Source organism: Tetranychus urticae, chromosome 2, assembly GCF_039701765.1.
Source record: "Tetranychus urticae isolate SD_2017Ah chromosome 2, NJAU_TeUrti_SD_1.0, whole genome shotgun sequence".
Classification (NCBI taxonomy): Eukaryota; Metazoa; Arthropoda; class Arachnida; order Trombidiformes; family Tetranychidae; genus Tetranychus; species Tetranychus urticae.
Genome location: NC_142959.1, coordinates 12,501,546 through 12,518,666, shown reverse-complemented (window position 1 = coordinate 12,518,666; position 17,121 = coordinate 12,501,546). Strand labels below are relative to the sequence as shown.

Here is a 17,121-nt window from a genome sequence, read left to right as displayed (position 1 = left end):
GAAGTTTTTCTGTTAATGTTATTAATTGTTTTGATTTAATTTCAATTTGTGAAAATAAAGCAAAATGAAGAATAAAAAGTGTATGTGAATAATGTGAAGAAAGTAAAAAGAAAGAGTCTCTCACTCGCGCCATCTTCTGTCACCAAAAAACATGTTCACATAATGTATCGAATTGCTATCTCTTCCTTTTTTACTTTTTGCCCAAAATAAATTTTATTCAATTTTGCTTTGGACCTGATAAAGTATTATAATACTTGTGGGTCATATCTTTTTCATTTTGTAATCACTCAATCTTTGGTTTGCCATATTCTTAATACAGGGTATTTCAGCTAATTTTACCGTTGTAAATTGGCTATATCTTTGCCCCTGAGTGACCTGAGGTTAGATATTTTGTTTATGATAATTTAGTCGATACTCAATTGTTATATTTCAAGGTCAAGGTCCTTCAAGGTAATTTCGTTATTTGACCTCTAACTGATCTTTTGAGGTCATTTTCTCAATTGCCAGATTAGTTGATGCTAGTGACATGTTCATAACTTATTCTGGTCAAAAGATATGAGTGTTTACACATTGTTGTGTTGATCTCAAATAGAGCACTGTTTTTAAAATCAATAAACTGATTATCTATCTATTTATTGAATTGAATTCCATTATCAATTTTATTGAATTGAAATATAAATATACTTATCATTATGCAGCGGAAACGGTTTCAGTTGAATCGTATCTTGTCAGCATTTTAAGTAGACAAGTTACAGATTATAATACAATAACTTGTCAGTATAAGATGCTGACAAGATACGATTTAGCCGAAACCGTCGCCTAGATATAATGACAATCATGGTGAAAAAAGTGAATGGCACTAGCAATCAAAGTTTATTAACGGTAAAGGTGACAAAGTTTAATTATTTTGACAGATTTTTCGAATTAATAAAAGAAATAAATGATCCCAATAAAAAATCCCAATTAAACATAAATCGCAAAATAAAGAAAGTTGAATTAAATGGGTACTCTTGCATTTTTTCGTTTGAAGAAGGGCTTTCGATCAAGCCAGCAATCAGGGCTTATGTGCTTTTCGAAATCATGAAAGCTGCGGAATCCAATGCTGCAGGAACGGCAAACAACTAGGAGATTATTCCATAGAATGTGGACACCCAACACATCAACGTCAATGCTTTCGAATTCGCCTTCACAAATGCAATTTTCGTGATGACATTTGTTATCATTTTTCTAAAGAGAATCACCAACAATTGATTCTAATCCATGGATACTTATTATTTTTCTGGCTGATATTTCGAAAAGTTGAAACATGATTGATCTTTTTGCGTCAGAATCATGCAGATGAGATGAATAATAAATTATAATGAGAAAATCGTCATCGTCCCTGTGAAAATAAAAGACAAGAAATTATTATATATGTAATATTCAAAAATTAAGTGTTTAAAATTGAGAAAGGGAAATGGTCCAAATTATTCTCCTCTTTCTTTATACTGTCTATTCCCCTGTCTGATTTCTTATTCTCAACAATGGTCAGAAGGGCAAACTTAACTCTTTGTTTTAACTAAATGATTATTGAGGGGAGTTGTAATTATGACTCCAATGTGGTAACTTGAAAATGACTGGCACTAGTGCTTGGACGTAGTATTTATTTAATTATTAGTTTAACTAAATTTAGTTAATTCAATGGGGTATTGTCCGCTATATGATTATTATTAATAAATATTCTCAAATGGCCTTAAAATATTACATATGTTATTAAGTATTTATTCAATGAGTCACTAGGTAATATTTACTCACGTTCAACTTGGAATTTCGTTGTTTGATAATTGAATTTTTTGAAAAATTTGATGAAATTGGAATCGGTTTCTCTTTAACTTCGGCCATATAATTATCATATGATAGATCTTTAAAAAACCAGTATCTTGAATATCAAGATAAATATCTGAGATGAAATCTATATATACAGTTTCAAAATCATCGTCGGTCAGCTGATCAATTTCTCGAGCTTATAACTATCCTTCGCTTTTTTTGTCCTGGATTTGGTTTGCTGTCAGAGGGTTTTCTTTAGCGACGCGACCTAGATGCAAACATTTTTCTCCATGAGTAGCCAAAGTTTTCTTCATGGCCGAAACGTCACCCCAGCTCACACAGTGGAAAACACATTTTTTGAATGGTTTGACTAACTAAAGTGTTAGTGCTGTGAGGGTTTCTTGATGCAGGGCGGTGTTCGCAATTCTCACAAAAATCCGCGATACAATAACTTTTGTAGGCTGCTTGAGATGGTGTCAAATATTCTTTGCGAACAAAAGCTCTTAAGTCGTCGTCACGCCAAACTTTACCACTCTTATCGAGAATTTGATAATCATCTGAAATGATTTCGTGTGGTTCCTCTCTCTTCTTTTTTCTCTTTCTCCTTATTATCATCATCTTTTGGTCGAGCAGCATGGGTTTCAGAATAGAGTAAAGCTTTGATTTTAGACCTGAAAGAAAATATACTTAATTAGTCAATGCAATGATTTATGCGACGTTTTCGGTTAAACTGAATCTTGTCAGCATCTTATAAAGACAAGTTATTAAATATACAAACTGTAACTTATCTTTATAAGTTGCTGACAAGATACAGTTTAACCGAAAGCGTTGCCGATAAAGATTAAGTAAAAGATTTGGATAGAAATTAAAACACTTACGTGTAATCAGTAAATTTTACTTTTGATTTGGCTTGTGCCTTTTCAATTCTATAATAGGTTATGACTCGCCATAGTGGTGCGTCTTTGTGCCAAGATGTTTCGTTTATTTCGAACCATTTAGGGTTCGAAAGTCCGCCAGTTGAGGAACCAGGTTGTTCTTTATCAGCATTTTTGAATCTATTGATTCAAGATCGTCAGGAGAATGATAAATTTCTGTCTGGTCAGAGCTGATGAGTTCAGGAGTTTCAGTAATGCGAAATCGACTAGTCGAGGGTGTTGGAGATTGTCGAGTTAGGGCTGTTTGTGATCGTTGAGGTGAGGATGTTGGAGATCGTGAGGTTGCAGATCGTTGGGTTGAGGGACTTGGAGATCGTGAGCGTCGAGGTTCATTTGTTGGCTTTTTTGCCATAATTTTAAAAAATTTTTGCACTTGGCTAGTGCTGGCGATGTCCTGTCCATCAAACATAAGCTTTTTCACTTCCTTAAATTCAGGGCGTTTATCAAGACCATTTGGTTTCTTAAACTTAGTTTTTAAATATTTCACCTGGCTCTCTGTTCCTATTGAAAAATAAAAAAAAATCATTGAAAAAAACATGAATAAAAGAATTTTTAAACACTTACCTTTAATTATCAAATAGGTAGGCCAAAATTCTTCTGGACTTTTTTCTTTTGCGAGCCAAGGGTCGTCACGCACTTTGATGCTTGCAAATAGTTCAGGCTGGTCCGCTATTTCAATGACCGATAACAAATTGACCACACCGTACCTTGTAAGATTACTCATTGTAAGCGAGGGGTACCGCCTTCAGTCCGGTAATACAAAATCCAAGTTTCATCATCGTGGAAATTTTTAAGATTTAAAATACTTATTTAATGCACAATGAATCAATTTAGAAATTGTGACACAGAGGATGATGTAGATTTTTTAAACTAGCGAAAAAAATATTAAAAAACTTGGAATTAAACTTTAATTAATAGCAATTAAAACAATTGAACAAAGATATAAAAGATGAACTAATTGTTGTCAACAAGCCGACTCTTGTCAGCAGTAACAAACGCCATCTATTGGATTTTTTTGTCAACTTTTTTTGCGGGATTTTCATTTATCTAAAGATACTGACAAGATACAGTTTTATCAAAACTGTAGCCAAATGTTAATAATACAAATAAATCGAATTAAAATCTATGTTGAGCTGTTTGAACAACTTGACCGAACTTGTACCAAGTCTTTGTATTCTGAAAAAGGCCAACTCCACAATGAATGGTTTGAAACTTTTAATTCACAAAAAATCGCTGTGATCCGATTGGATCGTTTCCAAATGTTCTAATTTTTTTTGATAAGGCCACATTTGATGAATGTAAAACATAATCATACCTTGCAACTGCGCTGCTGTGCTCGCAAAAGTATGTGTCAGTCGTTGAAACTGCCTGTAAGTCAAACTCTTTCATCAGAGCTATTAGTTTTTTATCATCAGTAGTTTTATTCCTGCCAATATCAGCGTTGAAATCGCCAACAATTATCAACGCTTTAGCTCCTGTTTTCAACATTGTTTGGTATATGTCCAAACCTCCAACCATCAATCTTGAAACTGTGGCTTTCATAACCGTCCAATGAGTTTTTCTTCCTTCTACGTCCGTTTCTGGTACTCGGTGCGTGTTGATGAAACCGATACCAATAGGATGTATGATTGCTGTGACCATCCTGAAGCCTGTCTTAAAAATAAAAGGATGCTCTCCTTGATGTTGTGGTGATGTTAAAATTAACAAGATTTATCAATTTGATAGAAAACCACGTCCTGGCTATCTCCACTGTTGCTTCTGCTGGATTCCTGTTCAAAAAAGTCGTTGCTTCGGTCCCACACTGATTTTGGCACCTCTTGAAGTCCAACAAAGAGTGGACCTCTATCTTTAAATGTGTTTACTACTTTGCCTCTTACACAAGTATAAAGTTCAGCATTTTTGCATATTAAAAGTTAAAACAAAGACTTTTTTAATTTCAGCAGTTGCCATTTTATTAAAACAAAAGATTTGTTTGAATTGTTGAGATCAATTTCTTGTCCAAATGTGAATAACTGGTAACAATGAACAGTATTGTTGTGTATTCACAATTAACCAAAACATTCGTTATGTTCATCCTCAATCAATATCCTTATTTCTTACGTTATTTGCCAGATAGAGTAATGTGAATAATGACAAACGTGGCAAAGTATGATTAAAATAATAATTCAAAATGTGACAAAAAGTTTTTCGATAGTTTTCATGCAAAGCTTTAAACTTTTGACAAAAAAGATGCCATTTTAAATTAACAGCGTCTGACTAATTAATCATTCACTGATTTACTGAAATAAATTTAGGTGAAATTTTCTGTTTTATCAGTACAGTAAGGTACCAGATAATGAGAATACCAGATAATGAGAATCAATTTCCAACGACCCCTATTGAGGGGGAAGATCTTCATTGTTATTGTTTTCGCTCTCATTATTACGAAATTTGCTCTTAGTTCAACGCTTTCGTGTGAATAAGCTATTTCAAGGTATTCTCATTATCTGGTACCTTACTGTAGTCAATTCCTGTGAAAATATTATAACGAAAAAAGGTTAGTATTGTTAGCCTAAAAGTGTACAGTAAAGGCTGAGATAATGAGACTCTCTTGGAATAGCTTATTCACACTATTCACCGGGCAGCGTATTTTCATTATTTCAATCTTCCTTAATCGATCAAATCCAACAGCAATTGTTTTTTTAACCTGATTTCTAGAGTTTTTTGAATAATATTTTACGAAAGAAAATCAAATTAAGTTAGTTGATAATTAAAGAAATCAAAATGAAATTTGATGAAATTCACATTGAATAAACTCCTCCTTGATTAGGGATCGTTTATAAATTTTGTCTCATTATCTCAGCGTCCCATTATCTCAGCCTTTACTGTACCTAAATTTGATTTGATTTTGCACAAATTGTTGGCTTTAAACTTTTGAATATGACTGTAGAATACGAAGAGTATAACTCTTATAGCTATTACTCTGTGATAGAATAGAATAGAATAGAATCATGTTTATTAGCAAAACATAGATGGAGCCAAAGATTCAATTGAACTGACAATTCGAGGTAGCTCAGAAACGGCACTTTATTTTTTCAATAATCTCTATTTTTGAACTCAATTCAGATCTTTATTATTTCTAATTGCTAGAATAGAAAAAAGAGCTAAATTGAAAAATCTTTCAAAAATGAATATCTTTTTGAAGCTTCTTATTTCTCTTCACTGATCTGAGTTGAAGTGGATGTTGGCAGGAAAATTTCAAGATTAATTGTGAATAAATCAGAAGATTGTTATTCACATTTGGAAAAGAAATCGATCTCAACAATTCAAACAATCAGTGTTTTCAAGATATCAGCATTGATGCCAAAATGAGCGATTTCTTGTTTTCTCAGCAAATAATGTTTACCAATCTTTATCATTGAGTATTTTTTTTCTTTCTTCTGATGAAACTTTCATGCATTTTGTCATGGAAAACATTTTGATAGAAATATATCAATAAAAAGGGCAATATCATTAGTGAATGAACCGGAAATCATTGGATAAACATATTAATCCAACAGGAATCTCTTTTAATAGTTTATTGATAAAGATATTTTCATTGCAAATATTCAACTAAAATATCCATCTAATTATGGTTCTATCTTATTTACAGTTGAAGCTTGGTTTAAATTAAACCAAACAGTTTAAAGGTTTTTATGGTTATATTGATGTTCAAGTTGAATCACAAATGGCGTCAATTGGTTTTTTGATGGAAACAGTTTTTCATAAATCATAAGCTCTATCCAATGATACTCAGTCAAATCGGGTTCAAGTAATGCGTTTCCTTTCCTGGACAATCTTTTCATAAATGCAATCAATCGAGAAGTATAAAATTATCAATTATCAATACTTTCAATCATTTAAAAACATAGAAATAATGTTAAATTACATTACATTTACATTTACTGCACGTGTTTACAGACTTTACATTTTTACAAGAATTGTCTGTTTTTTTTGAATCGTATCAAATAAACTTTGCAAATTTTGAAAGAAAGACCAGGTAATAATTAGTAAAATCAACAAAAATACTATTATTAGTTTAGTTTGAATTCTAGAATACATTTCCACAGTTCTATTAATATCAATGAACTTAATGTTAATTGTTAATCACTCCTAGTTCACTTCTTGATTTTGAAGCTTGAGATGAATTGAACTTGTTTTCTGGAAATGTGAAACAAATCAGCATTGAAGTTAACATCATTTTATCGCCTTGAGTTATCAATTGAAAAATGAAAATTGGCTAAAGAAGCTGTTTCAATGATAAGTCAAATGGAAACCGCATTTTCAACATAATCATTACAAATCATCATTATCATCATATTTTCATCACTAAATTTGCCAGTAAAGTAGTCATATGCATTTTGATTTATCCTTTCCTCTTCCTTTTTTATTTGCTCCTTGATAATGTCCCCAGGCATTTGGCCTCATCATTGTTGGTTCAACTTATTCAAATTGATCATTCATCAAACATGGCTCTTTTAATATGTATATTTCCTAACTGGATAACTCCAACTATGATTATGATTATGCTGAAGATGAACATGATGACTGTTGAAACCATCGAAATATTTTGGCTTTATCTTTACCCGCAAGCAATATCCATACATATTTATCTTTTTGGTCTCATCTTTACTCTCCTCTTGTTAATATCATTATTTGAATCCAAACAAATCTCCTTTCCATTTTTGTATATTGTATGAACAACAAATAACGGTATCCATCGGAAATCTCGAAAGTTTACTCAATGTTTCAACATGGATACAGCAAACATGATTAACAGTAGGTTAAATAAATCGAGCCAATCCACCTTTGTTAGCCAATTACATATAAGATTCAATTTTGATTAGATTAACCATCCATTATACGAGAGTTCCTCTTTGACAATTTCCACCCGATCAAGATGCAGATTCAATGAATCGTTGAATGGTTTAAACCCATTGATAAGTCAGGTAAATGATGAAAAAGCCTGCAGATAAAGATAGAGATGATGATCAAATGAAGATGATAATAGTGATGATGAGGAACAAAAAAGGTAAAAGGTAAACTTTGAATTGAAATGTAATTTACTTTACTCTGTTTTTTGTTAATGTAAACATGAGCTATTACCCTAATTATAACAGCAAAAGCCAAAATTGCATTAACTTTTTTCTCATTTATTTTCTATTATTAATATCATCTTTTTGTCTCTTTTTTCTTCCTCTTTTATATATTCTTAGTTTCCAAGCCCAGAACCAATCAACCTTACCTTTTGATGATGCTCCTTATGATGATAAATGTTAAAGATGAATCCTTGCTTTTTTTGCTAGAATCATAACCATTTCACTAGTCTTTTATTATCATTTTTTTCATTTGCCTGAAAAGAAAACAAACTATAATGAAAAAAATCCATTTTGCTCTCTTTTTCATTATTCATCCAGGATCACCTTTATTCAGAGGGAAATAAAGAAGAAAAGATGAAATGTAACAGGCAAAGTTTAAGAAACAGAAAGGCAAAAAAATGAAAACAACTGCACAAGAAGAGGTAAAAGATGATGATGATGAAGATGAAGATGATACAAATAAAGAAAAAGAGTGAAAGAAGAAAAGATAAAGAGAAAAAGAAGGCAAAAACAACTACTATAAAATAGATAGACTCTTTTTACTGTTGAATCTCATTGAATTGAGATTTTGTATTTGCTTTTCATCGACATTGTTTACATTGTAACCTGTTGGGACATTAATTCGCTCTCTTTTTTTCTCTTTATTTATCTTCTTGTAACAACAGGAATGATGAAGATGATGCTGTTGATGATCACGTTGATGATAATGATGATGATCAATTCACTATTTACCTGAATCAGGCTGAAAAAAATATGGAGAGAAGGCAAAAGGCAAAAGGATCAGAAGAAACCACATTGGCTGAAATTGGCTCTATAGAGAACACTTTAGCCTGAAGATGATACAGATGATGTATATTAGCTAGAGTTGTATATGCACAGATTATGTATTTTTATAGGGACTGGTTCCTCTTTGGCCATTGTTACCTCTTATAATAAAAAACAACAACAAATAAACAACAAAAAACTAGCAAAAATAATAAAAAGCAAAAATGTCTACTCTTGTTGCGCCATCTTCTTGTTTACTTTATAATTCAAATAATAAATGCATTAAGCATTGCAAGAAAAAAGGCTGAAATCAAAGTCTTCTTCCCGCTCTCTTCTTCTTCCTCGTCATTATCATTCAATTTGTTTTTCACTTTTTTTTGTTTCTTGTTATTATTCATCTTCATCGTCCTTAGTCTCTTCAATGTATTAAATCTACTCTTGTTCATTGATCTGATCATGATGCAACTATATCAGTTTTTTGTCTGTGTGTATTACAGTAAACTATTGGCCAACTCTCACTTTTTCACTCATGTAAACATCATCCGTCATTTTATTCATCATCGCTTTTTCTCACATCCACTCTTCTTCTTCTCTCTTCCTCTGTTCTCTGTAAGTATCTTTCATCTTCAATGAATATCAAAATGTACACACTTTTTTCATTTGTTGTTGATAAACTTCTCCTTTTTTTGAATAGCCATTTTGATTCTCTAACGGACCGTGATAATGCAACAGATAACACCACCTTTTAACCAGATATTTGACTGGAAAATTTATCTCTATGTTTTTATTGACATAGCACATTAAACACTTAACCTGATTCAGTCTGTTAGCTTATGGTAATCTCATATTGAAACCAAGTTTATTAACGGGCCATCAATTAGTTTAGTCTAAACAGCACCAAAAGATGTACCAAAAGAAAGTGGAACCACAAGGGAAGGAAAGGATAGCATAATGAAGGACAGCAAAAACACAAGACAAGACACAAAAATGCAAATCTAGAAATCAAAAGAGTCCATTAACGGATCAATATTCAATCAAGCAATGCCAAGCAACCGTGCACTGGTTTTAAAATTCAATTGGACCAGAACAAGACGAATCTTGAAATGATGCTTACAGCTGAGGAGACAATTAATGCTATGAAATATACAACAAACCGTGATTTTTCAGCTGATCTCAAGTTCGTTTTAAGACACACATAGATTTACATTAATAGCAGCAACCCTGATAATAATGTCATCAACTAATATGTTATGCGTTGTGATATCAGCTTTATGCTATTTATGTGAGTCCAACCATATTAATCAACCTGCCCTTGGGTGTTAAAATAGTTGGCCACAATTTATGGTGGATAAGGAGGTTACAAAGCATTTTTATATCTATTATTATGATTATTATTGGTGTTGTTCAATGAGAAGCAACAATAAAAGGAATTGTTGTTCGGTTAAAGGTAAACTATATTATTATGACAATTGTAAATGACAAGCCAAACTATAAACAGAAACCTCCTCTCAACTCAACTCCTTTCAACATTGAAAATATTATATTTTGTAAGTAAGCATGAAGATGATGATAAAAAAAACAAAATCAATACAAAAATACATTTCTCTCTTGTGTCTCTAGGCTTTGGAGCAAAGAGGCAACTGTGGAGTAAAAAATCTTGATGTGATTGTCTGTTTTTGACAGATTATACAGTAACATAACAATCAGTACAAACATACAACACTGTATTCACTTCAACTAAAGCTAATTAACATCAACACTTTGATCATCTTCATTCTTACCATCACCACCACAATTATTGTAACCATCATGTGTTGAAAGGAAAAAGCAGGAGAAAGGAAAATTGGTGACAATTTTTGCTCTTCATTCACACCTATTAGCTGAAGATGATTAAGAATCACACCAGGAATCAACAATTAGTGGATTCAATTTAACTTGTAATGTTACTTTCATACATATCCATGCAATCTTTTACATTTTAAATCTCGATTATGTAAAATGTAATCCACAATGTAATCCATACACAATGTACAACAATAATCTACTTATCTGGATCATCATCTTCATCTTTTTCAATCTAATCATTTTTTTAATCATATTGAAACTGATGGACATCTTTTTGTTACTATTTGCACGTGACAATCAATATGAAATGATTAGGTTAAGATGAAGATGAAAATGATGACAAAGAAACAACCGATTGATGTATTTGTAATAACATGTCATGGTAAAGGGCATAACCATGTTTTATTTTCAAATGTGAATAAACATGAATCCCGTTGAATGTTAATATTTTGATTTACATTAATCAATGATATTGAGTCAATCATGGGACCGGATAACAACAATTGAATAACCACAATTTAATGCAATTCACAGTGGGAGATAATAAGTTAGGCTAGGTTAGGTGAGGTGAAACAAGATGATGAAAAGGATGGAAGAGAAAAGAAATCAAAGAAGAAAAAAATGATAATTCAAATTGTAGATTAACTTTGATTCAATTGAATGGGATCAACGATTCGAGTAAGAAGAAGCAAAGGGAGAAGAAGAAGAAAAAAAGGAAAATCAGGGAACAGAGAAAGAAATTGAATAAGATTCAGTTTATTCAGCCCAGATGCATGATGTCAAGAATCATCTCTGGTTATGACACTTTAAGTGAATCCAAAATTAAGTCAGACTTTCAGATTGTAATGAAAATGAAAGGTAATCAACGAAGAGTCGACTGTGTGTTTTGGGACAAAAGTGACTCTATTAGCTTGACTGAACCACGTATTTCTGGCCTAACCAGATGAAGATGATGAAAATCAGGATGACACAAAAAATGATGAGAAAGATGAAAATATTGGACATTAAGAAAGGGAAAGGTCAATTGTTTAAGAAGCTTATGGAAACCTTTTTTTGTCAATATTAAAATGAACTCAGTCTCGTGTTATTCACTCCCATTATTTAGCATTCTGCTTTTATGTATTGGTACTATCCATACCTATTGATTTGAGGCCAACAAAAGATCGACTCATTACTTAGTACTATACCTAGGAATGAAGGGAGCCCAAGCGCAAATAACTCAACAACAAATATGTATTCATCTTTATTATTGTAATAATAATTTCTTTTGATTTTTTGGGACAAATTTTTGGTCCCTTTCCCGAGTATCCAAAGGAACCCAGGTTTGTAAATTTGTAAAAATGGCAATAATATTGATAAACACAGTTACTGGAAGAGGAAGAAAAGCTTTCTTCTTCTTCTTTCAACATGCATTTCCAACAATCAAATTCATATTAAAATCTTCTTTCCTCCTATTTATCATTTCAAACAATCTTCATCCTTGTCTTTAAATGCATCCGCAACCCTTTTGAAGGCAACTTTTTATCAGCTTTTCCTTCTTAGCTCTTAACGGCTCAGTTGTCACAACTCTGAGAATCTTCGTCGAGATTCAATCAAGATTCACTTGAGCTGACAAATTTTCACTAAATCACAGGTTGACTTGACCGTTTGCTTGACTTATTAGCTTGATATCATCGGATTATTTTGTACTAATACTGGAAATTGATAAAACAATGAATTTCAAGTTGAACTCAATAAACATTTCATCGCAAAAAGCATTGCTTTTATCATTGATTGAAAGTTTACTTAAAAGTCAAAGATGATTGGGTTATTTTACATTAAATTATGAATTATTGTGACAAGAAATTGATTGATTTTAAAGACTAAAAGGTTGTTTTGATTCAAAGGTTGATTTTATTTTCGGGAAAAAGGTTGCATTTGCAAGTCTCCATCTTCAATGGATGAAAACATTTCACCGACCAACTTTCAATGGTAAAATTTAAATGAGTAAAACGTTTGACTGCTCAAACAGACTGGACACAAATTTGTTGAAATGGTCAACTTTGTCCATCTTTTTACACAACTGTTCAAATGATTTGCATTTTGAATCGACAAGAAAAATTTAAAACCTCCATCATTATAATAATCACCATTGTACATTAAAAGTCCAACAGTGTTAATCTTGGAAGAAGAAGAAGAAAAAAATGTCCAACACTTGAACATTGAATGGTCCAATGTGGACAAAAAAAGGTAATATATAATAATAGAAACTCTAGTCTATAGAATATTGTTTTGCCTTCTTTGCTCGATAAAAATAAAGTGTAATATATTTGCTCATCTCGGCGACCAAATCTTGTGGTTCCTTTGATTGTTGCTCTAAATTCGTGCCCAGTTTTCCGTTGAATTAATCATTAGTCCATTCTTGAACTAATCAGGTAACAATTAAAAGATATTCATTCGATGGTTTCACATTTCACTTTGAAAATCATATTAAATGACAAAAGTCATCCTTTAACCGTAATACACAAAAAAAGGTTTACCAATTGTTGCCATTCAATCTTTTCCCAGTAACTTTAGTGTTAAATTACATGTTACAAACAATAAATGTTTCCATATTTAATGCGTCTCAATCGTCGGAATCATTCGTTTCGATAAATACAGTAAGTGAAAATGACTAGTGAATTGAAAGTTCTTAACTGATAATAAGCTTCAGGTGAGATTCATCCCAAGTTACTAGTCCCAAGTCATTTTTTACATCATCTAATGAGCTTTTATCAGATCGATATATTTCGTTCATCAATTTTTACTATCGATACTGACCAGGTTTAAGAAAGATTTTCTTGAATAAAATCTTATTTTGAATATTTCTTGACATTTAACTTATAAGTTTTGGTGAAGATTTACTCATTTTTTTGAATGCTTGGGTAATGTTACACTTGGATTGAAAATGGATAACATTCACTCTTGAATAGATTGTAAAAAATAGGAAAATTAAAATTGATGATGATGTAAATTTGTTGACAACATTGTACTTGATCATCACAATATGGACTAATCATTGTTAACATGGCACTTGAAAAAAGCAACCATTTGTATCTTCACTTGAAGAAGCTCTTGAAGGTTTTTTTGGTCTTCCCTTAACATTTCATGTAAAAATCGCTTCTCATAACCATTTTCAACCGTAAACTAACGGTTTCATTGTTACAACTACGAGATGAACCTTGATAATTGAATACAATTTGGATAATGTGAATAAGCTAATGAAACAACAAATCACTTTGAGCTGGCAAATTGATCGCCTAAAAGATTAATCAACAATTTTTACATTTCATCAAAAATTGCTGTTCAACTTTACATTATTAGTAAGCTTTTAGGTTTACAACAATTTACTAACCAACTCAACCTATACTGGTTATAAATGGTTGATTAGTGTTCACTTATAACTGGACCAATTTGTTGTAATCAAATTTAAAGTCACCAATTTGTGAGGTTTTGTTAAGACACCTGAATCTGTTGAACTGATTGAGAGTTGACAAAAGTTAAAAGGATTATCATTGATATCATCTTACATGAAACATTAACAATATCATGATATAAATATCAAATAATAACAAGAGTAACATCCTATCATATTCATCTCCTCCCAGTTCAACCTCCTTATCATTCCTTTTATCATCCATTATCTTCTTTTCCTCCCTTTTCCTCTTTACCTCAACAACTGTATAAACTTATTATCGTTCAACAATGTCTTCATCTTCAATCTTTATCCTTTACTATTTGGCTTTTCATCGCTTTCAATCCAAACATTAAACCTCTTTTAATGTCATCGACTTTTACAAGATTATATCAACTTTCATTTTCATTAAACTCTTCAACTTAAATTGTTGACCAAATCAGTGCAAACATTGAAATTAAATTGCAAACAGTTTTCACAGTTGAATCTTTTATTTTTATTTTAATGTTAACAGTGAATTCAATGATGGTTTTGCTGTTGATTTTTCTTGCCATTACCATGAAAACGGATCATTTAAAAGACTAGATGAAACACTGAATTTTAAAATACTTAGCATTGTTAGACATTCAACAATTACAAAATTGGATTTGAAGAGAAAAGTTGAACTCAAAGGTCTAATTGTTGATGAAAAGGTGATTTAGTGTAGGGTTTGATGGGATGATTAAGGGAATCTGGTTAAATTGGTTAAATGCAATGTCTTAAAGGTTGAAACAAATTTTCTTTACTTGGTTCATTTGATTTGTTCAACATTGACTCAACAGTCAGTCCAACAGGTTTGCTGGTTGATGAGGATGAAAATCGAGAGGAAGATGAGGATGAAGATGAAGAGGAGGAAGATGATGAAGAAGAGGATGATGAGGACAGTAAAAGGTTAGATGTTGAGGTTATCTCATCGTCCTTGTGTTTTGTTTTGACTTTTCGTCGACGTCTTCTAGGTTCAGTCTTTTCACTGTAACCAACTCGTCTTTTCAATTTTGCTCGTCTTCTCATTGTTTCATCTTTTGACTGCACCTTGTCATCAACATGCATGCTCTCATCATCATCTTCAAACTCTTCTTCGTCCTCTTCATCTTCATCTTCTTCATTTTCATCTTCATCTTCTTCTTCCTCGTCTTCCTCTTCATCATCGACAACGTCAAGAATCGGTGAATCTTCACAGTTGATTGACTCTTCAGGTGAACTTACAGCTGATATTAAAGCGTTTACACTGAAAACTGTATTGGATGGATGAGTAAGTTGCGAGTCTGTTTCATGATGTTGGTGAAGATGATGAAGATGATGGTAAATAAGAGAGAAAGCATTTCTATAAGGGTCCGTTGAGCCCAGGGAAGATGAGGGTGAAGTCAATGGTCCAGTGAGATGGGGATGATGAGGGTGATGATGGGAATGTTGAAAGGTACCGTTAAGATTATGAGTTGGGGTTGATGAAGAGACGGTCGAAGCTTGAGGTAATGTGACGTGTGAAGGTGGACCAACTGGGTGAGATGGAAGTGTATTAACTGAGCCCGTAAAAGAAGGGCACGAAGGAGACGATGAAGTTGAAGAGGAATGATTTAACTTTGTTTTTGCATCTTTTACTGAAGTGGTAGCCGTAGTTGTGACACTTGTTGATGTTGAGTGTAACCCTGATGGCTTGCCTTTACACGGTCCAGAGACGGTTGATGCTCCGGTCAGAGTAGAGGTTGACGATGAGGTTGTCGGGTTTGTTGACAAAACATCGTGCAACTTTCTCATGTGCTTCTTAAGGTCAAAATTGCGACAAAATCCTTTACTACAAAAGGAACAGGTATATGGTTTGGTGTCTTTATGAGTGTACATGTGAAAGGTCAAATTATAAACCTGATGGAATGCCTTGTTACAGATTTCACAGCGATAAGCTTTAATACCTTTATGAGTCAACTCGTGATTTTTAAAGTTACCCTTTTGATGGAAACCTTTTCCACAAATTTCACATTTCCAGGGTTTATAGTTGGAATGGATTCGTACATGAGTGTTCAGGGTTGATGAACGGTTAAATGCCTTTTTACAGATTAGGCAAACATGAGGCTTTTCAGCTGTATGGATAATCTTGTGTCGGCAAAGGGTCGATGCTTGGCGAAATCCTTTGCCACAAACTTTACAAACAAAAGGTCGAGCTCCAGTATGGACTGGCATGTGACGTGTCAAATTGTAATGGGCATTAAATACTTTGCCACATTCCGAGCAGGTAAACATTTTTGATTTGTTGACTCCATTTGTGGATGAACTTGAGGTTGCTGTTGAGGTTGTTGTTGTTTTAACTGACACTATTGGTGCTGTTGGTTTGCTTGTTGTGGATAACAATTTATCAATTCCAAAGGAAAGTTCAGTTGATGATTTATTCATGGTTAATCACTGGTAGGGTTTCAAGGGTTGATTTAGTGCATAAATTAGGTTTAAACTATACAAATGTAAAGCACATCAAACAGATATTAAAATGAACAAAAGTTGCAAAATTACTTGTTTTCAAATGATTTTAATGTTGTGATGAAAATGATGAAAATGATGATGATGATGATGATGATGATAACAACTCAGTAACTGAGAATAATATTTATAGCAATGTTCAACAGTTATATTCACTCCTATACTGACAATATTATCATCAACTTGCCTGTGCAAGGCGGAGTTAACAGGGACTTGGATAGACCAATGAAAGCTTGTTATCGCTTCATATTATCATATTGTTGCTTCAATGTTGTGTATCAACAGCTCTTAATGGTTTAGCCTTTTACAATTTATAGTCAATTTTACCTTGCATTGTTTTTGGGACAAAATTTTCGTCAATCATAACATTTGTTATCAACCGATCTTCAATTTCAGTTCAATTCAAGTTTCAACATTTTTGTCTTTTCTCCAATGTTTTTGTTTCAAATGACTTTAATTAATGAATTTCATTTGCTGTTAACATGGCACTTGAAGAAGCTCTTGAAGGTTTTTTGGTCTTCCCTTAACATTTCATGTAAAAATCGCTTCTCATAACCATTTTTCAACCGTAAACTAACGGTTTCATTGTTACAGCTACGAGATGAACCTTGATAGTTGAATACAATTTGGATAATGTGAATAAGCTAATGAAACAACAAATCACTTTGAGCTGGCAAATTGATCGCCTAAAAGATTAATCAACAATTTTTACCTT

The 17,121-nt window shown here is 32.4% G+C and overlaps 1 protein-coding gene and 2 long non-coding RNA genes across 3 annotated transcripts; 1 reads left to right on the top strand and 2 right to left on the bottom strand.

Moving 5' to 3' along the window:
• Positions 1-6,766: 6,766 nt before the first annotated feature.
• LOC107362295 (uncharacterized) lies at positions 6,767-8,843 on the bottom strand. The gene is made up of 3 exons (XR_001568645.3): positions 8,591-8,843; positions 8,005-8,182; positions 6,767-7,725 (listed from the first exon to the last, which is right to left on the bottom strand). It is a non-coding gene; the product is annotated as an uncharacterized LOC107362295 (long non-coding RNA).
• Positions 8,844-8,924: 81 nt separating this feature from the next.
• On the top strand, positions 8,925-10,913 carry LOC107362293 (uncharacterized). The gene is made up of 3 exons (XR_001568643.3): positions 8,925-9,232; positions 9,318-10,170; positions 10,244-10,913. It is a non-coding gene; the product is annotated as an uncharacterized LOC107362293 (long non-coding RNA).
• Positions 10,914-14,373: 3,460 nt separating this feature from the next.
• On the bottom strand, positions 14,374-16,538 carry LOC107362285 (uncharacterized). The gene has a single exon (XM_015929310.3). It carries the CDS (start codon positions 16,323-16,325, stop codon positions 14,646-14,648), a length of 1,680 nt encoding a protein of 559 aa, XP_015784796.2. The 5' UTR covers positions 16,326-16,538; the 3' UTR covers positions 14,374-14,645.
• Between the last annotated feature and the right edge of the window lie 583 nt (positions 16,539-17,121).